Below are 16,844 nucleotides of genomic sequence, written 5' to 3'. Positions count from 1 at the left end.
GAAAAATAAAAATGGAATCATAATTTTTAGAAAAATGTAAGATTTTTGATAAAAGGAAAATTTTTTTTAAATAAAAATTTTCTTACTTGGCAGTTAGTTTCCAAATCAGCGTAATATCCACCTTTGACTCCGCGACAGGTGAAAGACGTTGTAGGAATTGTTGTCAGGACTGGAAAGTCGACCCCAGGTTGACCCGTAACCCCTGAAAAATTGTTAGGAGATTAATAATTTCATAATAATAAGTGATAATTTCAAAATAACCACCATTAATGAAGTTAAGATAAATAATAATTTTTTTTTTATTACACATTCCCAATTATAAATCTTTGTTATATTTTATGATATAAATAACATGCAAAGCGTTAGTTAGAATTATTATACCCGCTCCCTTCAGCCATTCCTTTAGAAGATCCTCGTTTCCGAAAAAAACTGGCAACCAAGAAATGAGTGTATTTAATTTTCTTAAAGTAACACTTTTGAAATGAAACTATATACAGCAAATCTCATTATTTAAAAAAAAACTTGATAATTTTCTTTACCTAATGAGAATTTACTGTATGTACTTTTAAATATGTATAGAGAAACTTATATTAGTTATATAACTTATCAATGTAGTCTTTTATTAGTGTTGTTATTATTATTAGTATTCTAATTAGGTATTTTAATAATTATAGGCAATTAGAAATTAATTCCTAATATTAGTACAAGTGCTTCCTGTCTAAAATTATTTTTAAAATGATGAGAAAATGATGAAAACCTTGGTATATTTGGTACTCGCCATTCTTTTCGGGGGCAAGCCTTTTTACAACTTTTTTTAAGTCTTTAATGTCTTCTTCCGAAGCTTCTATGCTAGCCAAATCCAATTCCGAGAGGAATTCTGGTAGCTTCGGACTTTCTTCTTCATCTGATACCTGAAAAATAAAATAATAGTAAAATTTTGTATCTTTCGAAACTATTCGAAATATTGAAAAAAATGGAATAAAAGTTTATTATCATTTTTCTATAAAATTCGATTGTAGTTTCTTATCAAGTTTTCTAATTTTAACTAAGAGGAAGAATAAATTGAATAGGACCTCGTGGATAGAATTTTCATTATAGCATCCCGGAAATTGATCTCGTATGTATTAATTTTCTTCTAGTATCGTAGTTAAGAATATTCAGAATATTTTGAATCAACTGAATTGTATTCTATTTGAAAAAGTAATTTTTAAACAACAAAAGATTTTTTATTTGTTGAAAAAAACGTTTTGTTAGAAACCACACCATGTGGTAACCATTAGGAGAGGACAATCGCTGGTGAACGTTGAAGATTCTCTCTCTTCGTTTTTATTTTATTTTCTTACATTTTAGGTACGGGAAATGAGAAAGAAAATGATCTTCCCTAGAAAAATGTTTCTGCAGAATAATATTCTTTATAAAAATATACAATTCTCTATTATACTGATGGCAGGGGATTTTTTCTAAATTATTTGAATTACTAATTAATGGGAGATTAATTCTAAATAAAAGCAGAAGTATTAAAATTTTTCGTTTGACTTTTATATTTAAAGAGAATTTTGCAATAAATTTTATAAAAGAAAAAAGAAATTGGTATAATAATTAGAGAAGCGAGGGGAATATAATTTGGAAATTGATTAATATCTCTGGAAAGTTTTAGAGTTTCCACAGATCGAGTGTATTTTATCGTTCTCTTTGGAAGTTTGTCACCCAGCACCTAATTTACTGTTCGATAAGACGTGAAATACGTGTTTGTAAGTGCCGGTTGCAAAGTTTCCTAAGTACCTTACGATTGAATCTATTGTTTCGCGTACCGAAACATACATTTTTAAATTTGATTCAAACTTTTCACTTCCTACTTTTGTGCAGTGTTATAGAAAAAGTACTAATGCAATTTTAGTAAACTCGAATTCTTGTCCACAAGACGTTACCTACTTTATATATAAATTAAATTTAGTTTCCCTCTCAACTACCTATATATTGATGCGTACAAAACTTGTGCGTAATTTCTCAATTAAATCGATTTTACGAAAGCGTTAAATTAAATTCTTCATCCATCAATAAACATTTCAATTATATATCAACTTTCACTTTAATTACTATTCGCATTATTCTTTTTTTTAGTAAAAATTATATTATGTCATCTAAATTAGTATATTATCTAATAAAGAATTATTTCATATAATGAAAATAAAAATGGATCAGAATCATAAATCAAAAAAATAAATTAAAAAAATGAATTCAATTGAAAAAAAGAAATAAAAAAATGAATAAAAAAAACTGAAGTTTATTTGTGGCTATAAATTTATTATTTGTTTATTGATTGATAACGTGTAATAAAGTTAAAGGGGTTTTTTTTGCACATAAACTGAAAGCATAATTTATTCCATATTTGTATTTGTACTTTGTCGGTTTGGTAAATTCTGAAAATGAAATACTACGTAAAGCAGTGAAATTTAAACCCTCCCGTTTTATGAATCGTGATATTTCAAAAGTTTGCCAACTCGGAACTTCTGTAAACTCCGGCTGCTTTAAAAATATTACCTACTCTCTGTGAAACAGCTCATAAAACGTCAACTGAACATGGCTTCACCACATTTTTCTCTAATAAGGAAAAAATAAAAGTATAATTCTCTCAAATTCTATGAGATTTAACAAAAATTACTTTGATTGTTTACAAAGAAATCAACCCCCAGTATAAAAATGATAAAACATTTCTGTTTCGATTGCAATCATAATTTTATTTGTTTAGATAAGTAGATAATCAAAGAAATAATAAACTAACAATAATAAAGTAATAGAATATAAATAAATTTACTTTGATTCAATTTTTCCCCCTTTTCCTGCTATTGATAGATTGTATTTTATGGACTGGGAAATTATTAGGAATTTGTATCCTAGTTATTTTGATGGGGAAATTAATTATATCCTCAGATGAGTGATAATATTCTTGACACATGAAAGGTAGCCTTAGGTGACCAAATATATCCAAATTTAATTAAAGTACATTCTACATGGTGAAATTACATTATAATATAGTCTAGAAATTGTAATACACACTACACTGATTATTCTAAAATCATTTTCTATCTTCATATTATTAATTAAGCTTTATTTACTGCATTACTGAAATTCTGTTTGTGATTTATCATTTTCTAGTTCGGGAATTAGTAAAACATATTTTGATTACAAAACTTCTACTAATATTAATTATAATATATGAACTCGAATCGAATAATGAGTTAAAAAATTAATTAATTTTTATTTCATAATTTAATTTATTTATGCATTAAAAAAAATTTATTAAAAATTACTATTTTCGAAGTAAATTTTACTAATGAAATTTTTTCTAATTTTCATAATAAGAGAGTTTTTTCGGAAATAGTAAAAGTTCTTCTGGAAATAACAATTTTTTAATAGTAAATTTTACTATTTTTGGTGAAATTTTTACTAAGTTCAAAGTAAAATTTACTAACTTTGAGTGGAATTTCCTTCGGTTATAGTAAAATTCAAAAAATTAGCTAAAAAACTATTAGCTTTAAATCATTTTTTATTTTTTACAATTTTTTTTTTAAAGACGAGATTATTAAAAAAAAATAATTAATAATTCGAATTCTCAAAATTACTAAAAATAATTTAATTAAAGTAGAATTTCAGTGAAAATTCCATAAAATATAATTTAATTTTTGAAAACTTACAGGTAGTAACTTTTAGAAATAATTAAATTTTGGAAAAATTACAGTAGTGATTTTTAGAAATAATTAAATTTAATAATTTATTTTAAAATTATTAAAGAAATTAATAAAATATAAATTTTATTTCAATAAAATTTGACTAAATATTGACATTGTTTGAAAATTTTGCAATTAATTATATTCAGAATTTCAATTATATTAAAGAAATTTTAATTACAATTTTTCAGAAACCTAATTTTTTCAGCATTTCAAAAAATTAATTATTTAATGTTTCAGTAATTTTTAAAAATTATTTTAAATACTTAAGATTATTTATTATTTTTCCATATGAATTAAAATTTTTAAAAATAACAATTTAAAATCTCCTGAAATCTAATTATTTCTATAAATTGCAAATATAATTTTTCCAAAAATCAATTATTTTCTAGAATTTTTAACTATAGAATTTAATATATATAAATTATTTTTAATAATTACGAGAAAGTTTTTTGAGAATTAAATTATTTAAAATAAAAAAAAATTCTTTTAAAGAACGTCTAAAATTTAATTGTTTTCAATGAAATTTTACGATATTTCGATTATTTGAAACTGTTTAATTAAAAAAATTATGTTTTAAGTTTTGAACGTTTAAATAAACAAAATTTATTTATTTCTTCTCTCCAAATAAAATTTTTATTACAATACTTTTTTGTCACTATAAAAAATTAATTATTCAGTTTCTAAAAGTAAAATTTATGTTTTTATTTTTTATTGCATTACCCGTGTGGAAAAGTGAGGTGGGCCCACGGTGGGTCCCAGGTGGGCTTCCCAGGTTCTAGGTGGGTCCCAGCAGGGATGGCCCAGGTGGGCGATTCCTTGGCTTGTAACGGTGAATCCAGCCACAGCCCACCTAGGAAAAATCCAGCTGGGGCCCATAGATTTAGTTTTCATTCAAATTAATGAATAAATTGTTTATTAATAACAAATAAGTCGAATTATAAATAAATAACGTTATTATTTAACGATTTTTACTTTTTTTAATGAAATTGTGACCAAAAGCAAATTCATAAATAATGTTAGCATATATATGGGAATTAATATATATCCTTTCATTCATAAATTAAAAATTTATAAAAAAATTAGAAATTTGTTAATTAAATTATTAAACGGTATATATAATCACTAAATTGCATACTTATACGAATACAATGCAGAAAAATCGGAATAAACGCAAACCTAAGAAACAAATAAAATTTAACGCACGCGGGGATTGAACCTACGACCTACGGACTACTAGACTAACGCCCTAACCACTATACTACGGAGACTAACTACTGAACACCGACGTTTTATTGTCAGTGACTTGTTAATCTGCTGTAATGATTCAATAAAGCACTTACTGACACGAATACACCGTAACAAATAAATAATTTAATAATAATTATAACAATATTATTAATGTAATAAGAACGATAAATATTCTTAAAATAATATTTATATTATTATGAAAAAAATATATCAATACATTTTTATTAAAAATGTGTTTTTTATTGTTTACAATCATTATAAACATTAATTTGTTGGTCTAAAAAAAAAAATTTTTTTTAGTTTGGACTTAGAAATTTTTACTAATTAATTATGTGGACATTACATAAAAAAAATATTGTGAATACATTTTTGTTAAAAACACGTTTTTTCTTAATCTAAGTCATTATAAACATTAATTTTTTGTTGAAAAAAAAATTTTTAGGTTTGGACTTAGAAATTTTTGCTTATATAATTATTGATGTGGGTCCTCAAAAACTGGGAAGCCCAGGTAGGACCCAGCTCACGCCCACTTATAATATTATTTCGCCTGACCGGAACCCACCGTGAGTGGGTCAATAGACAAACTCTAAAATGCTTCCGTAAAATGTTAACATGTTTGTCAATTGTCAATTCATGTACGAAGATGACCATAATTACATCAAAGTTTTATTATTAAATGTTAAAGAAAAACTAAACTATTTAATAATTTTCACTGTAAACGATTTTTGTTATTATATATAATAAATTTTACTAATGTTATATTGCAGTCGTTATTGTTTAAATAAATAATTGTTGTTAATTAGTAACTCCTGACACTAGCTTCCAGAAAGATGCAGTTTTTTTCTAATTTTGCAATTAACTAATTCGAACCACATGAAATAAAAATAATTTAAGGTTTTAACAATTCAAAAATTGTTTAAACAAATGATTGTTGTTATTTACTAATTTTTGACACAAAGCACCTAAAAAAATGCAGTTTCTTTTTAATTTTATATTTAACTAATCTGAAAAGTATGAAATAACAGTATTTTATGATTTAAACAGTTCAGAAATTGTTTAAACAAATAATTGTTATTGTTTATTAACTTTTAATACAAACAATCCAGAAACTTGCAGTTTCTTTCTAATTTTACAATTACTACTACTCTGATTAACTAATTGCAAAATAAGAAAAAACTTCATTCTTCTAGATGCTATGTGTCAAGAGTTAGTAAATAACAACAATTATTTGTTTAAACATTTGATAAATTGTTAAAATTAAAATCATAAAACATCCGAATGATTTACTATTTACATTAGTTAATTGCAAAATTAGGAAAAAACTGCAAGTTTCTAAGTTATGTGTATCAAAAGTTAATAAATAACAACAATAATTTGTTTAAACAATTTCTTAATTGTTAAAACCATAAATTATCTTTATTTTATGTTGTTCGTATTACTTAATTGCAAAATTAGGAAAAAAATTGCAAGTTTCTAAGTTATGTGTATCAAAAGTTAATAAATAACAACAATCATTTGTTTAAACAATTTCTGAATTGTTAAAACCATAAATTTTCTTTATTTTATGTCGTTCCTATTAGTTAATTGCAAAATTAGGAAAAAAAATTGCAAGTTTCTAAGTTATGTGTATCAAAAGTTATTAAATAACAACAATTATTTGTTTAAACAATTATTAAAATGTATTAAAAACCGTTATACCTTGATGAGTTAATTATTAAATAAATAAATTCAGCTGGAACAACTTTAAAATTTCAATAAAACTAAATGTCTGTTAGTGTAGTACAATAAAAGTTTATAATTATTGACAATAATAAATTGTTTAAAATAATAATGATTATTATTATTATGAATTAATTGTAGAATGATTTATTGTGAATAGTTATATTTAATTTTCAGACTTTTTCTATTATAATGTTAATATTTTTATGAAAATGGGAAGCCCAGGTGGGGCCCAGCTGGCTCCCAGTTTTTAACTGGGCTAACTTGGGCAGATTTCCACACGGGTATGGTAATTTCTGAAAATATTTTTAATAAAAATTATTTCGTTTATTTGAAAGTTCAAAACTTGTGGACAATTAAAAATTGAACTAATTCATGAAAATGTTGAATTAAAATTTTTCAAAAAACTAATGTCTGCAGAATTTTTAATTTAATTGATTCGAAATTAACTTTTTCGAAAATTTCATTTTGAAATCTTTTTAAAACTTAAGTAGAAGGTTATACCAAGAAACTATTTTAGTATGTGGAAGAAAAGTCGAAAAAATCATATTTTAATTAAATTAAATAGAAAAAAATCTCAATTTCTGAAAATGTATAGTCGAAAAAAGTAAACAATAATTTATACTATTCCAGAATTGTATTAATTTTTGCAAATTCTTAAAGTGAAAATTATTAAATTTATGGTTTTTATTTTAATTAATTTTTAAATGATAAAATTAAAAATAGTAATTTAATTAATTATTTAATAAACATTTACTTTAATTTGTTAAATTTTGAATTTAATACATTTTTTAGTTTTTTAATATTTAAAGATATTTTTTTCATTCGGTTTGGAAATTGTTTAAAATTTTTTCATTTTGTATTTATAGAATATTTTCAAATTTTTTTCGTTTTAGAAAATTAATTCTTAATTTCGAACGATCTTCATTAGTATGATTAATTAATGGGATTTATTAATTCGATTAATATGTTAATGAGAATGCTAAAATTGATTGATATAAAAAAAATGGTAATAAATAATTAAAAATAATTTTAAGGAAATTAGAGTAAAACAGTGGGAAATTAATTTAAATGTCACAGTTAAATGTAGATAAGTAAATACAATAATAAACTGTAATTTAAAATTGACGCTGTAAATTATTATTGAGTGTCGAGAATAATAGTGCAATGAATGAGAGAGAGAAAGAGAGAGAAAAGTCGATCAGAATTTGAGAGAGCATTTCTTGCACCTCAATGTATAATATACTCTAATTCAAATGCGATGAGTCCAAGGTCTCGAAAGAGAAAGGCCTCACGTGCCAAGTACCTATAATAGTACATGTCACTATCATGAATTTGCAAACGCGTCTCTATAAGGTAATTTTAAATGTTGTTTGCACACTCAAAAACTAATTTATATTCATTATCCACTCGTAAATAACATATTTTGACGTTAAGTAAATTATTGATCATGATAGTGATGAAATGAAGAATTAAGTAAAATGCCGGTAATAAAATAATCCTTACGATTTCGCGTATTAACTCTCAACTGCACTTTTACAATTTAATGCTCTTATCTTAATTACTTTTACGACTCTTGTTTTATTATTCTAATAAACAAAAGAAAGAGTAGAAAAAAAAAGAAACAAGAATCAAAGAATGAATCTCGTATTGAAAATGGCAAAGTAATTTAAAAGTAATTCATTGCTTAAAAAGAGTGAGAGAGAAGAAAAATAAAACACGCGGAAGGATGGGGCTTTATAACGTCAAGAATCGCGGAAGTATATAAATCGACATTAAGAATAAACAAAGTGAGTAAATCGCTACCAAGAATAATTCTTTTGAAAAATTGTGTGAAACTTTCTTTTGATTGGCGGCGCAATTTTAATCAAGAAATCGTAATGGAAAATTACTGCTTCTAAATATTAATGTGCAATAAAGTTTTTTTTTTATTTCTTTAATGCAATATTTTAAATATTTAAAGGTAGTATTTTTCAACAGTGTGAATGCAATTTTAAATTGAACTTGCGACTTTTTGATTCTTATATATGACACGCTCCGAATAAAAGATTCGATCTTCTCTTTAAATCAGCCTTTAAAAATAAGAAAGCATTCAATTTCATTTTAAATTTTTTTTATTTCTAACAATAATTTAATTTTACAGATTTGAATTTATTTTAAATAATTTTGCGAATAATTTTCTGTAAGAATTAAAAAAAAAACTGAATTTAATCAAAGTTGCGCTTTCAATTTTTATAAATAATAATATGAATAACTAGGAAAACTGAATATTTAATTTATTATAGTTATATGAATTATAAAATTTTTTACTTTCAAAAATCATCTTCAATTTTTGAATAATTCAGATACAAATTTAAAAAAATTCTACTTTAATAAAATTCTTTGCTTGGAATTCAATTATTTTTATTTATAATAAAATTCTTTACAGGAATTAAATTATTTTCAATGTAATTATAATAAAATTTCTCGATAGAATTAAATTATACGAATTCAATTATTTTCAAATAAATTTTAATTGTATTTCTCAAAAAAATGTAATTATCCATAAAATTCTTCAAATAACAATTAAATTATTTTCAAAGATTTTAATAAAATTCTAAGCAAGAATTAAATTTTTTTAGATTCAAAATTATCAAAAGTTAAAAAAAATCACAAAAAGTAGAATAAAAATTAATATAAAATGTTATTAAAAATGTTATATATTTTAAAATAAAAAAAATTGCACATATAAAATAGGGAAAAATAAATTAATTTATAAATTTTTTTTGCAATAATATTGTTTGTCACAAAACTTATCTTCTAAATTTGAATTAGTAAATATTTAAAATAATTAGAATAAACGTGATATGAAATTTCTAAAAATTAATTTTTTAATTATAAATAGGAAGAGGCATTACAATAAATAAAATTCTGTTTTCCTTAAAAAATAAATTTAAAAGAAGCGTATTTTGCATTAGTATTAATTAGTTTAAATTAATATTAGAATTTTAGTAATATAAATTGAATTTCAAAAAGTTTTAAAATGAAGTTTTAGAAAAGTTAAATTTAAAAAAATTTTAATTAAAAATTCTGAAGAAGTTAGTTTTTTGAAACGATTTTATTCATTTTTTTTTTTTTTAGAAATCAGTTGTATTTTTAAATACACATTTTTGAAAAAATTTTAAAATTATTTGTTTCATGAAATCTACTTGTGAATAAGTAGATTTTACAAATATTTTAATTTTAGGTGAACTAAAATAAAATTTTAGGTGAAATAATTATTGAATTTTTAAAGAACTTTCTCAAAAAGTATTAAAAATAATTGAATTAGAAAAGAATTTTATTTAAAATTTTGTAGAAAATATAATTGAATTGAAATCTTGATAATTATTTTTGAGAGTTTTTCTTTATGACCGGGAAAAATAATTCTTGACCGAAAATTTTTTTGAAGAAAAAAGCGTTTACCCTAAATGTTTATCATCAGTTCAGATTTTAAAAATTATTAGTTCGTGAATACAAAAATTTTTTAAAAATAAAATAAAAAAGTATACTTTAAAAATTTTGTTCAAAATAACAAGTGTAAAATTTTTTAATGTAAAAAATAACAATAAAAAATTAAATTCTTTATTTTATGAGTGTAAAAAATCAGGTCTCACAAAAAATAATGTTTAAAAAAACTTAATTACTTCAATTAAATGTTAAAATAAAATAGTTGTAATTATACGTTAATTAATGTATTTTAATTGATAGTTTAAATCTCTAATAATTTTAAAGAAAAATAAATTTTTAATATTATTATTATTATTATCATTATTATAAAATTAATTATTATCAAAAGAACATCAATCAAAAGGACATGTTTCATGAAAATTAAACTTGTTAAACCGCGTGAAAACAATTGAAAAAAACGAGAGTCAAACATAATAAAAAAAAAATGTGAAACAATTTTTCAAAAGAATTTTTCATTTATCAATGTTTTTTTTTTCCACCGTTAGAATGCAGGTCACAAAAGTGGAAAATGCAGGTCATTTAGGTATGTTACGTGAATAACGTATGCTGTAACGTTAAACGAAGCCACCTGGCGTGAAATATGAGTTAAATGATCGTTAAATCGATACGGTCATGGGTAGATGAATAACTAAAAATACAAATGAATTCTGTGCATATATGTATAAATATGTACATATATATGAAGATGGGGAAAAAAAATTCATGTGTGGACCGGAATCGCAGATAAAACGCATATATATAGTTGCGCAAACTTATGTTGAATAACATCCGTCCCTCTGCCGCGCGCACTAAAATATCTGCGTGTATATAAGAAGAAAAAAAGAAGAAAAAAGAAGAAGGGTTGTCTGTTTTCTTTTGATATCTTATCGAGAAGAAATCACTGGAATCTCTCTTGAAACGCGTAACCGTTATAAACTCGTGTTTGTACCCACGCCTACCCACTTTTAATGAGTCGAGAAAAATGTAGGAAGTGACTACTTCGCTGTCAAGTTGACGCTTCCGTGACTCGGTTATACGTTTTACCTTAGGGAAATTCACACCGTGAATACACTTTTGGTTATAATTTTATACTAATTTTCACAAATTTGAACTTGAAAATTCAAATTTTGCAGGAAAGGAAATTTTTAATTTTCTTGTATAAATGTTTGAAAAATTTGAGGGAAATATGAGCAACTTGATAATTAAATTTTTCGTTTTAATTAAATTTTTATCTTCAATAACTCCAAGAAAGCTCTGGAGATATATGTGTATGTATTAAAGGTGTGAAATAATTAGTACCTGCACTAATGCTCGTAAATGTCTCCCTTCCTGTTTGTGCGCTTTTGTGTATATATTTTATGTATTTTTGATGCGCTCTCGGCATAACCGGAAGAGAAGCATTTACGACCACTCGCTTGTTATTAGCTGTTGCTTCTCGCTAATTAAATTATATATTTAAACATTATAATCAATTTTAAATTTGGAGAAATTTTGATAAAAATATGTTGAGGGTAATATATTGTTGATAAATAAAAATTAACAAATTTTTGGTTTTGGTTTAGTATTTTTAGGTCAGGTATTTTTAATATTCGGAAGATATGCTAAAACAGGGTTTTCACAAATTTCTCTTTATAAAATTCTATGATTTTTCCACGATTTTCAGGTGATAAATGATGAAATTTCCATGACAGATTAAAAGAAAATTTTTGTCAGTTAAGTCAGGTATAAATGTCATGAAACAAAATTTTTGTCAGGGAAATTGAGAAAATTGATACTTTTTCGACTTTTCTTCCAAACATTGCAGCAAAATACCACAAAAAAAGTGCAACTTATTTTGATTTTTATAATGCGAAAAATAACTATAAAGAAATCTTTCAAAAAATTGTTTTTGAATAGTTTAAATTTTGCAAACTTTAATTGAAAATAATTTATTTATTTCAAGTATTTTTTTCCAATTTTTGAAAATCAACTTTTGAAGAATTTTAATTGTAAATTTTGAAAATAATTGAATTATCAAAAATTTTAATGGAAAATCTTTATGGGTAAAATTAAAAATGAAAATTAGCTTCTAATTTTTTAAAAATCGATATTTTTAATATTTTTAATTACATATTTTCAAAAATAATAACATTTTAGAATTATTTTTAACATTTTGGAGAAAACAATAATGTTCAAAATTAACTATAATAATTTGAATGTTCTTTCATTCATTCACTTTTTCTGTCCCTCACAGTCTAAAGTTGTTTTTTGTTTATACTTTTGTTTTTTGTTATCTTAAGATAGATTGTATATTATATAGTTATTTTTATTTTATAATTAATTCAAAATTGTAATGACAAATAGAAATCATCTGAATTTTTTTCACTTCTTTTCATTAGAAGACTAAAATTTTGTTAAATATTATGTTTTATCAAATTGAAATTATGCAGATTTTTGTTCTTTACTTCTAAACAAAATTAGAAAATTGTTAAACAACTGTGATTTAGAAATAGAAAATTTATTTATTTTGCATTATTTTTATTTATGAATTACAATTTTTTTAACAAAATTATTATTTTGTTTTAGAAAAAGAAGAAGAATATTTGCACAATTCCTATTTTTAATCTTATTTTTGGAACAGGATTTTCCACAGGAATGAAGACATTCAAAAATTTCAAATTCAAATCTTTTTTAAAGTAAACAAGTTATAAAATTATTGTTATAAAACATGGAGAAATCGATCACTCGGAGTGATCGATTTCTTCATCTTCTATAATAATTAAAATTGACCAAGTAATAAAATCATTATTTTATATTATAAGAATACTGTTACTGTAACTTCATCAAAATTATTTTCATCATTTTTAATAAATTCTTATTTTGTAGAATTTTAAATTATGTTTTATGAAAATAATTGAATTCCTGTGAAATTTTTATTATTTATAAAAATAATTAAATGATAGGTTGTTAAATTTTATAAGAAGAATTTTTTTTTTTTAATAATTAAATTTCTGCAATTATTTGTAACTTCTCCAAAATTGAATTTTTTTAGTGTTTTCAACAATAATTTAAATTAGAAAATTTTTAAAATTGCTAATTTTATTTAAAAAGGGTAGTAAGAGGTTAGCCTTGTTGTTTTTAATTACAATTCATAAAAAAAATTCATTTGTTTTTTTAAATTACACAAAAATTCTTTTCAGAAATACAATTATTTTCGAAAAATTACATTAATAAAATATTTTTAAAAACTAATTATTCCAATAATTGTTTTGTAATAATTTTTAAAGATTCAAAATTTACTTTTTGGACTTATTAAAATTTTTGAGAAATCATTCATCCTGTTTATAATTAAAATTCTTCAAAAATTTGATCAATTTTGTTTATATTTTTCAAAAAAATTATTATTTATTATATTAAAAATTATTAATTATTATAAAAAATTGAGTTTCTGTATGTAAATAATTGAATTCTAGAAGAACTTTTGGAAAATTGTTTTAATTAATTGATTCAGAGATGAAGTTTAGTTGAAAATTGTAGAAAATAATTAAATTCAGAAAGGGTTTGAATTGTAATTTTTAGAAATTATTAAAATTCATAAATTTTACTCATTTTCCGTAAAGATTAATATTTTCCTACTGTAAAAAGAATTTTTTTAGAGAAAGTAATTTTAATGTCAGTAACTTGTTAGGGAAATTGATAAACTGAAACTTGTGACCACCCTGAAATTTTTTTTTTTTATTTGTAAATTATATTTGTGCTGAATGTAATAGTGTAGAAATGGAATGCTTCACGTAGAAATGGAATTATTACAAAATAACTTTCGGATTATTAATTAATAGTTTTAGTTGAAGATCAACAATAAAGTTTGTTTCTTCCTTTTTTTTCGGTTGTAATTTTGCAACGCTCGTTCACAAACTGTATACGTATGCATTTATAAAGATAAATATCAACAATAATTCTCGGCCCCATAAACCAGAGACACTCAGAGTGGTATATATATGAAGTCTCTTTAGTTGAAGCCTCAGGGAGGATTCATTCCATAATACCGTTGCATCACACGGTATATCCTATTGTCTTGCCAATCTGATGAGCGCAGCCGGAAGCTCGACGCTTCGCTCTCAAGATAACGCGGATGTGCATGCCGAAGTTGGCTAGAAAAATGGGATGGAACCGTGAAAGTGCACCTCCTAAGACGTGAGAGTGAGTGAGAGAGAGAGGGAGGGAGGGGGGGGAGAGAGAAAGAGAGAATTTACAAAGAAGGTGCAGACCTTCGACAGTACCATTGTTAATCTTTTCATTTCTTCTTTCATTTTTTTTTCTTTTTTACTATATTGTCTTGTTTTTAAATGAAAACACGTAACATTTTCTGACACTTGTCAGAGTTGTCTTATTTAACAAGATTATACTCGTATTACTTTTAAATTGAATTTTTTCAAATTTAATTCTTTTTAATATTTGCGATTTTTAATTGTGTATTTAAATTATGTACTTCGGTTGGATGCTGTCAAATGGATCTTTAGTGACAGTGGGGTTATAAATAACATAACTTTGAATTTTTATTGAAAATTATTATTTTTGTTGTCCGATCTTCTCGAATTAACCAATCAGGAAAAGTGTCCACACTGAAAAAAATATTTATTTGATTCAAATAACCGATTAAGTGATTATTATCAATTAAATATTTAATTGAATCAAATTTACTTGAATCAATTAAATATTTAATTGAATCAAATTTACTTGAATTAAATAATATTTATTGTAGTCAATTAAATGGTATTTGAACCAATAAATTCAGTATTTGAAGCAAATACCATTTAATTGTCTACAAAAAATATTGTTTGATCCAATTAAATATTCAATTGATAATAGTCAAGTAATCGGTTATTTGAACCAAATAAATTTTTTTTCAGAGCATATTACAAAGATCGGACAACAAAAAACCATCCTCAGGCTTGTCTAAGGTCTGGAAAATTAGAGAATTAAGGAAAAAGTCAGAGAATTTTATTAAAAGTACTAGAAAAAAATTTAATTTTTAGAATTGATAAAAAAATTTTGATTTTTTGGTGCCTTTTTGTTTGCCTTATAAAATATGAAATTGTTGAGAATTCTAATAAAATACCTTCAATTTTTTCTATTTTTGGCAATAATTACTTTCTAAATAACTTAATTCTTAAAGAACTAACATAAAACTATTACTTATGAATTATTTATTTTATAATAAATAATTTTTATCAAATTTTTTAAAATAATGACATTTTATAAGAGTTGTTTTTAAAATTTTCATAAATAAATGAACTTCAAAAGGTTTCAATTATTTAAAATTTTAGAAAATTCCAATTTTGTATTAATTTAATTAACAATTCTGTAGAACTAATTTTATTTTTAATTTTAATTTCAATTCATTCGAAATTAGTTGAATCTTTGAAAATATTTTTCATATTATTTCAAAAATTTTAACACAATTTTTCGAAAAAATGCAATTATCTTGTTAAATATGAAAATTCTTCCTAGAAATTCAATTATTTTTGAAAATTTTAATAAAATTCTTTGCAAAATTTTTTTAAAATTCTGATCAAGATTTCAATTACTTTTATAATTAACACAATTCTCCTCCAAAATTCAATTCTTTTCAAAAATTTTAATTATTTTTAATACAATTTTAATTGAATATCCTCAAAAAATATAATTATTCTTAAAAATTTTATTAAAATTCATCGAAACAATTCAATTATTTAAAAATTTGTTGATAAAATTATGTATAAGAATTCTATTTTAAAAAACATTCAGTTATTCTAAAAATTATTTATTTTTGTATTTAAAAATAATTAAATTCTCGTAGAATTTCTAATTTTTTTTTTTTTTTTTTTTTTTTTGAAAAAGTTTAATTAAAATTTTTTTGAAATTAATTGAAGTTTTTATTTTTTAACTGTATATTTAATTAAAGAAATTCTGAATAATTGAAATTTTGGTAAAATTGAATGGAAATAATTGGAAAATAAATAGATTTTTAAATTCTCAAAAAGAACTTTGTCAAAAATTATTCAAAATAATTGCTTTAAAGAAGTATTGTAATTAGAAATTCTAAAAATTAATGATTGAATTGTATTGATAGAAATAATTTTGAAGAAGTTATAGTAACACTATTATTATAAGTTATTGAATTTCAAAAGGTTTTTGAGTTTAAAATTTTTGACAATCTTAATTTAATTCTTATGGAAAAATAATAATGATTAAATATTTATTTTAATTAAAACTATTGTATTAGAACATTTTTTTTGAGTATCTAATCATTTTTAGCGTCAATCAGAATATTCTTTAGGATCAAGGAAAAAGTCAAAAATTTTGTCTGCAAATCAGGAAAAAGTCAGGAGAAAATAAAAATTTTAAAAATGTATTAAAACATGGTCGATTTAGAAATGAAAAGAGTTTTATTTTATGCTGATAAAGAAAACTATTTTCGCTAGACAATGTTTTGAAGTAGATAAAATCATGTGCTTTCTTTTAAGGATATACAGGAAAAAAAGTAAATTTTTCCAGACAAAAATTTCTTTTCTTCTTGTAAATGGAGTAGATTTAGGAAGGCAATGTTACTTCACTCTGTTTTTCCTGTCAGGCGAATTTTTCAGAAGTAAATAAATCCCAGGGTACATTTTTTAGTAGAGTTTTAGTAAATTGATGCTCAATTTTTAAGTAGAAAAA

General features: G+C 22.9%; 1 protein-coding gene across 3 annotated transcripts in view; it reads right to left on the bottom strand.

The window, feature by feature from the left end:
• LOC122512455 (putative uncharacterized protein DDB_G0282133) overlaps nucleotides 1–16,844 on the bottom strand; it is a 112,752-nt gene that overhangs the window by 6,510 nt on the left and 89,398 nt on the right. Inside the window, exons 5-7 of one of the 3 annotated variants that reach the window (XM_043628289.1) lie at nucleotides 758–911; nucleotides 382–429; nucleotides 87–202 (exon numbers count right to left, since the gene is read on the bottom strand). In XM_043628289.1, the coding sequence (XP_043484224.1) occupies nucleotides 87–202; nucleotides 382–429; nucleotides 758–911 (318 nt within the window). The remainder of the gene's footprint in view (nucleotides 1–86; nucleotides 203–381; nucleotides 430–757; nucleotides 912–16,844) is intronic. The other 2 variants (XM_043628290.1, XM_043628291.1) reach the window with 2 other exon arrangements.

This window comes from Leptopilina heterotoma, unplaced genomic scaffold (assembly GCF_015476425.1).
Source record: "Leptopilina heterotoma isolate Lh14 unplaced genomic scaffold, ASM1547642v1 Lhet_99, whole genome shotgun sequence".
Taxonomy (NCBI): Eukaryota; Metazoa; Arthropoda; class Insecta; order Hymenoptera; family Figitidae; genus Leptopilina; species Leptopilina heterotoma.
This window is presented reverse-complemented; position numbering and strand designations above follow the sequence as displayed.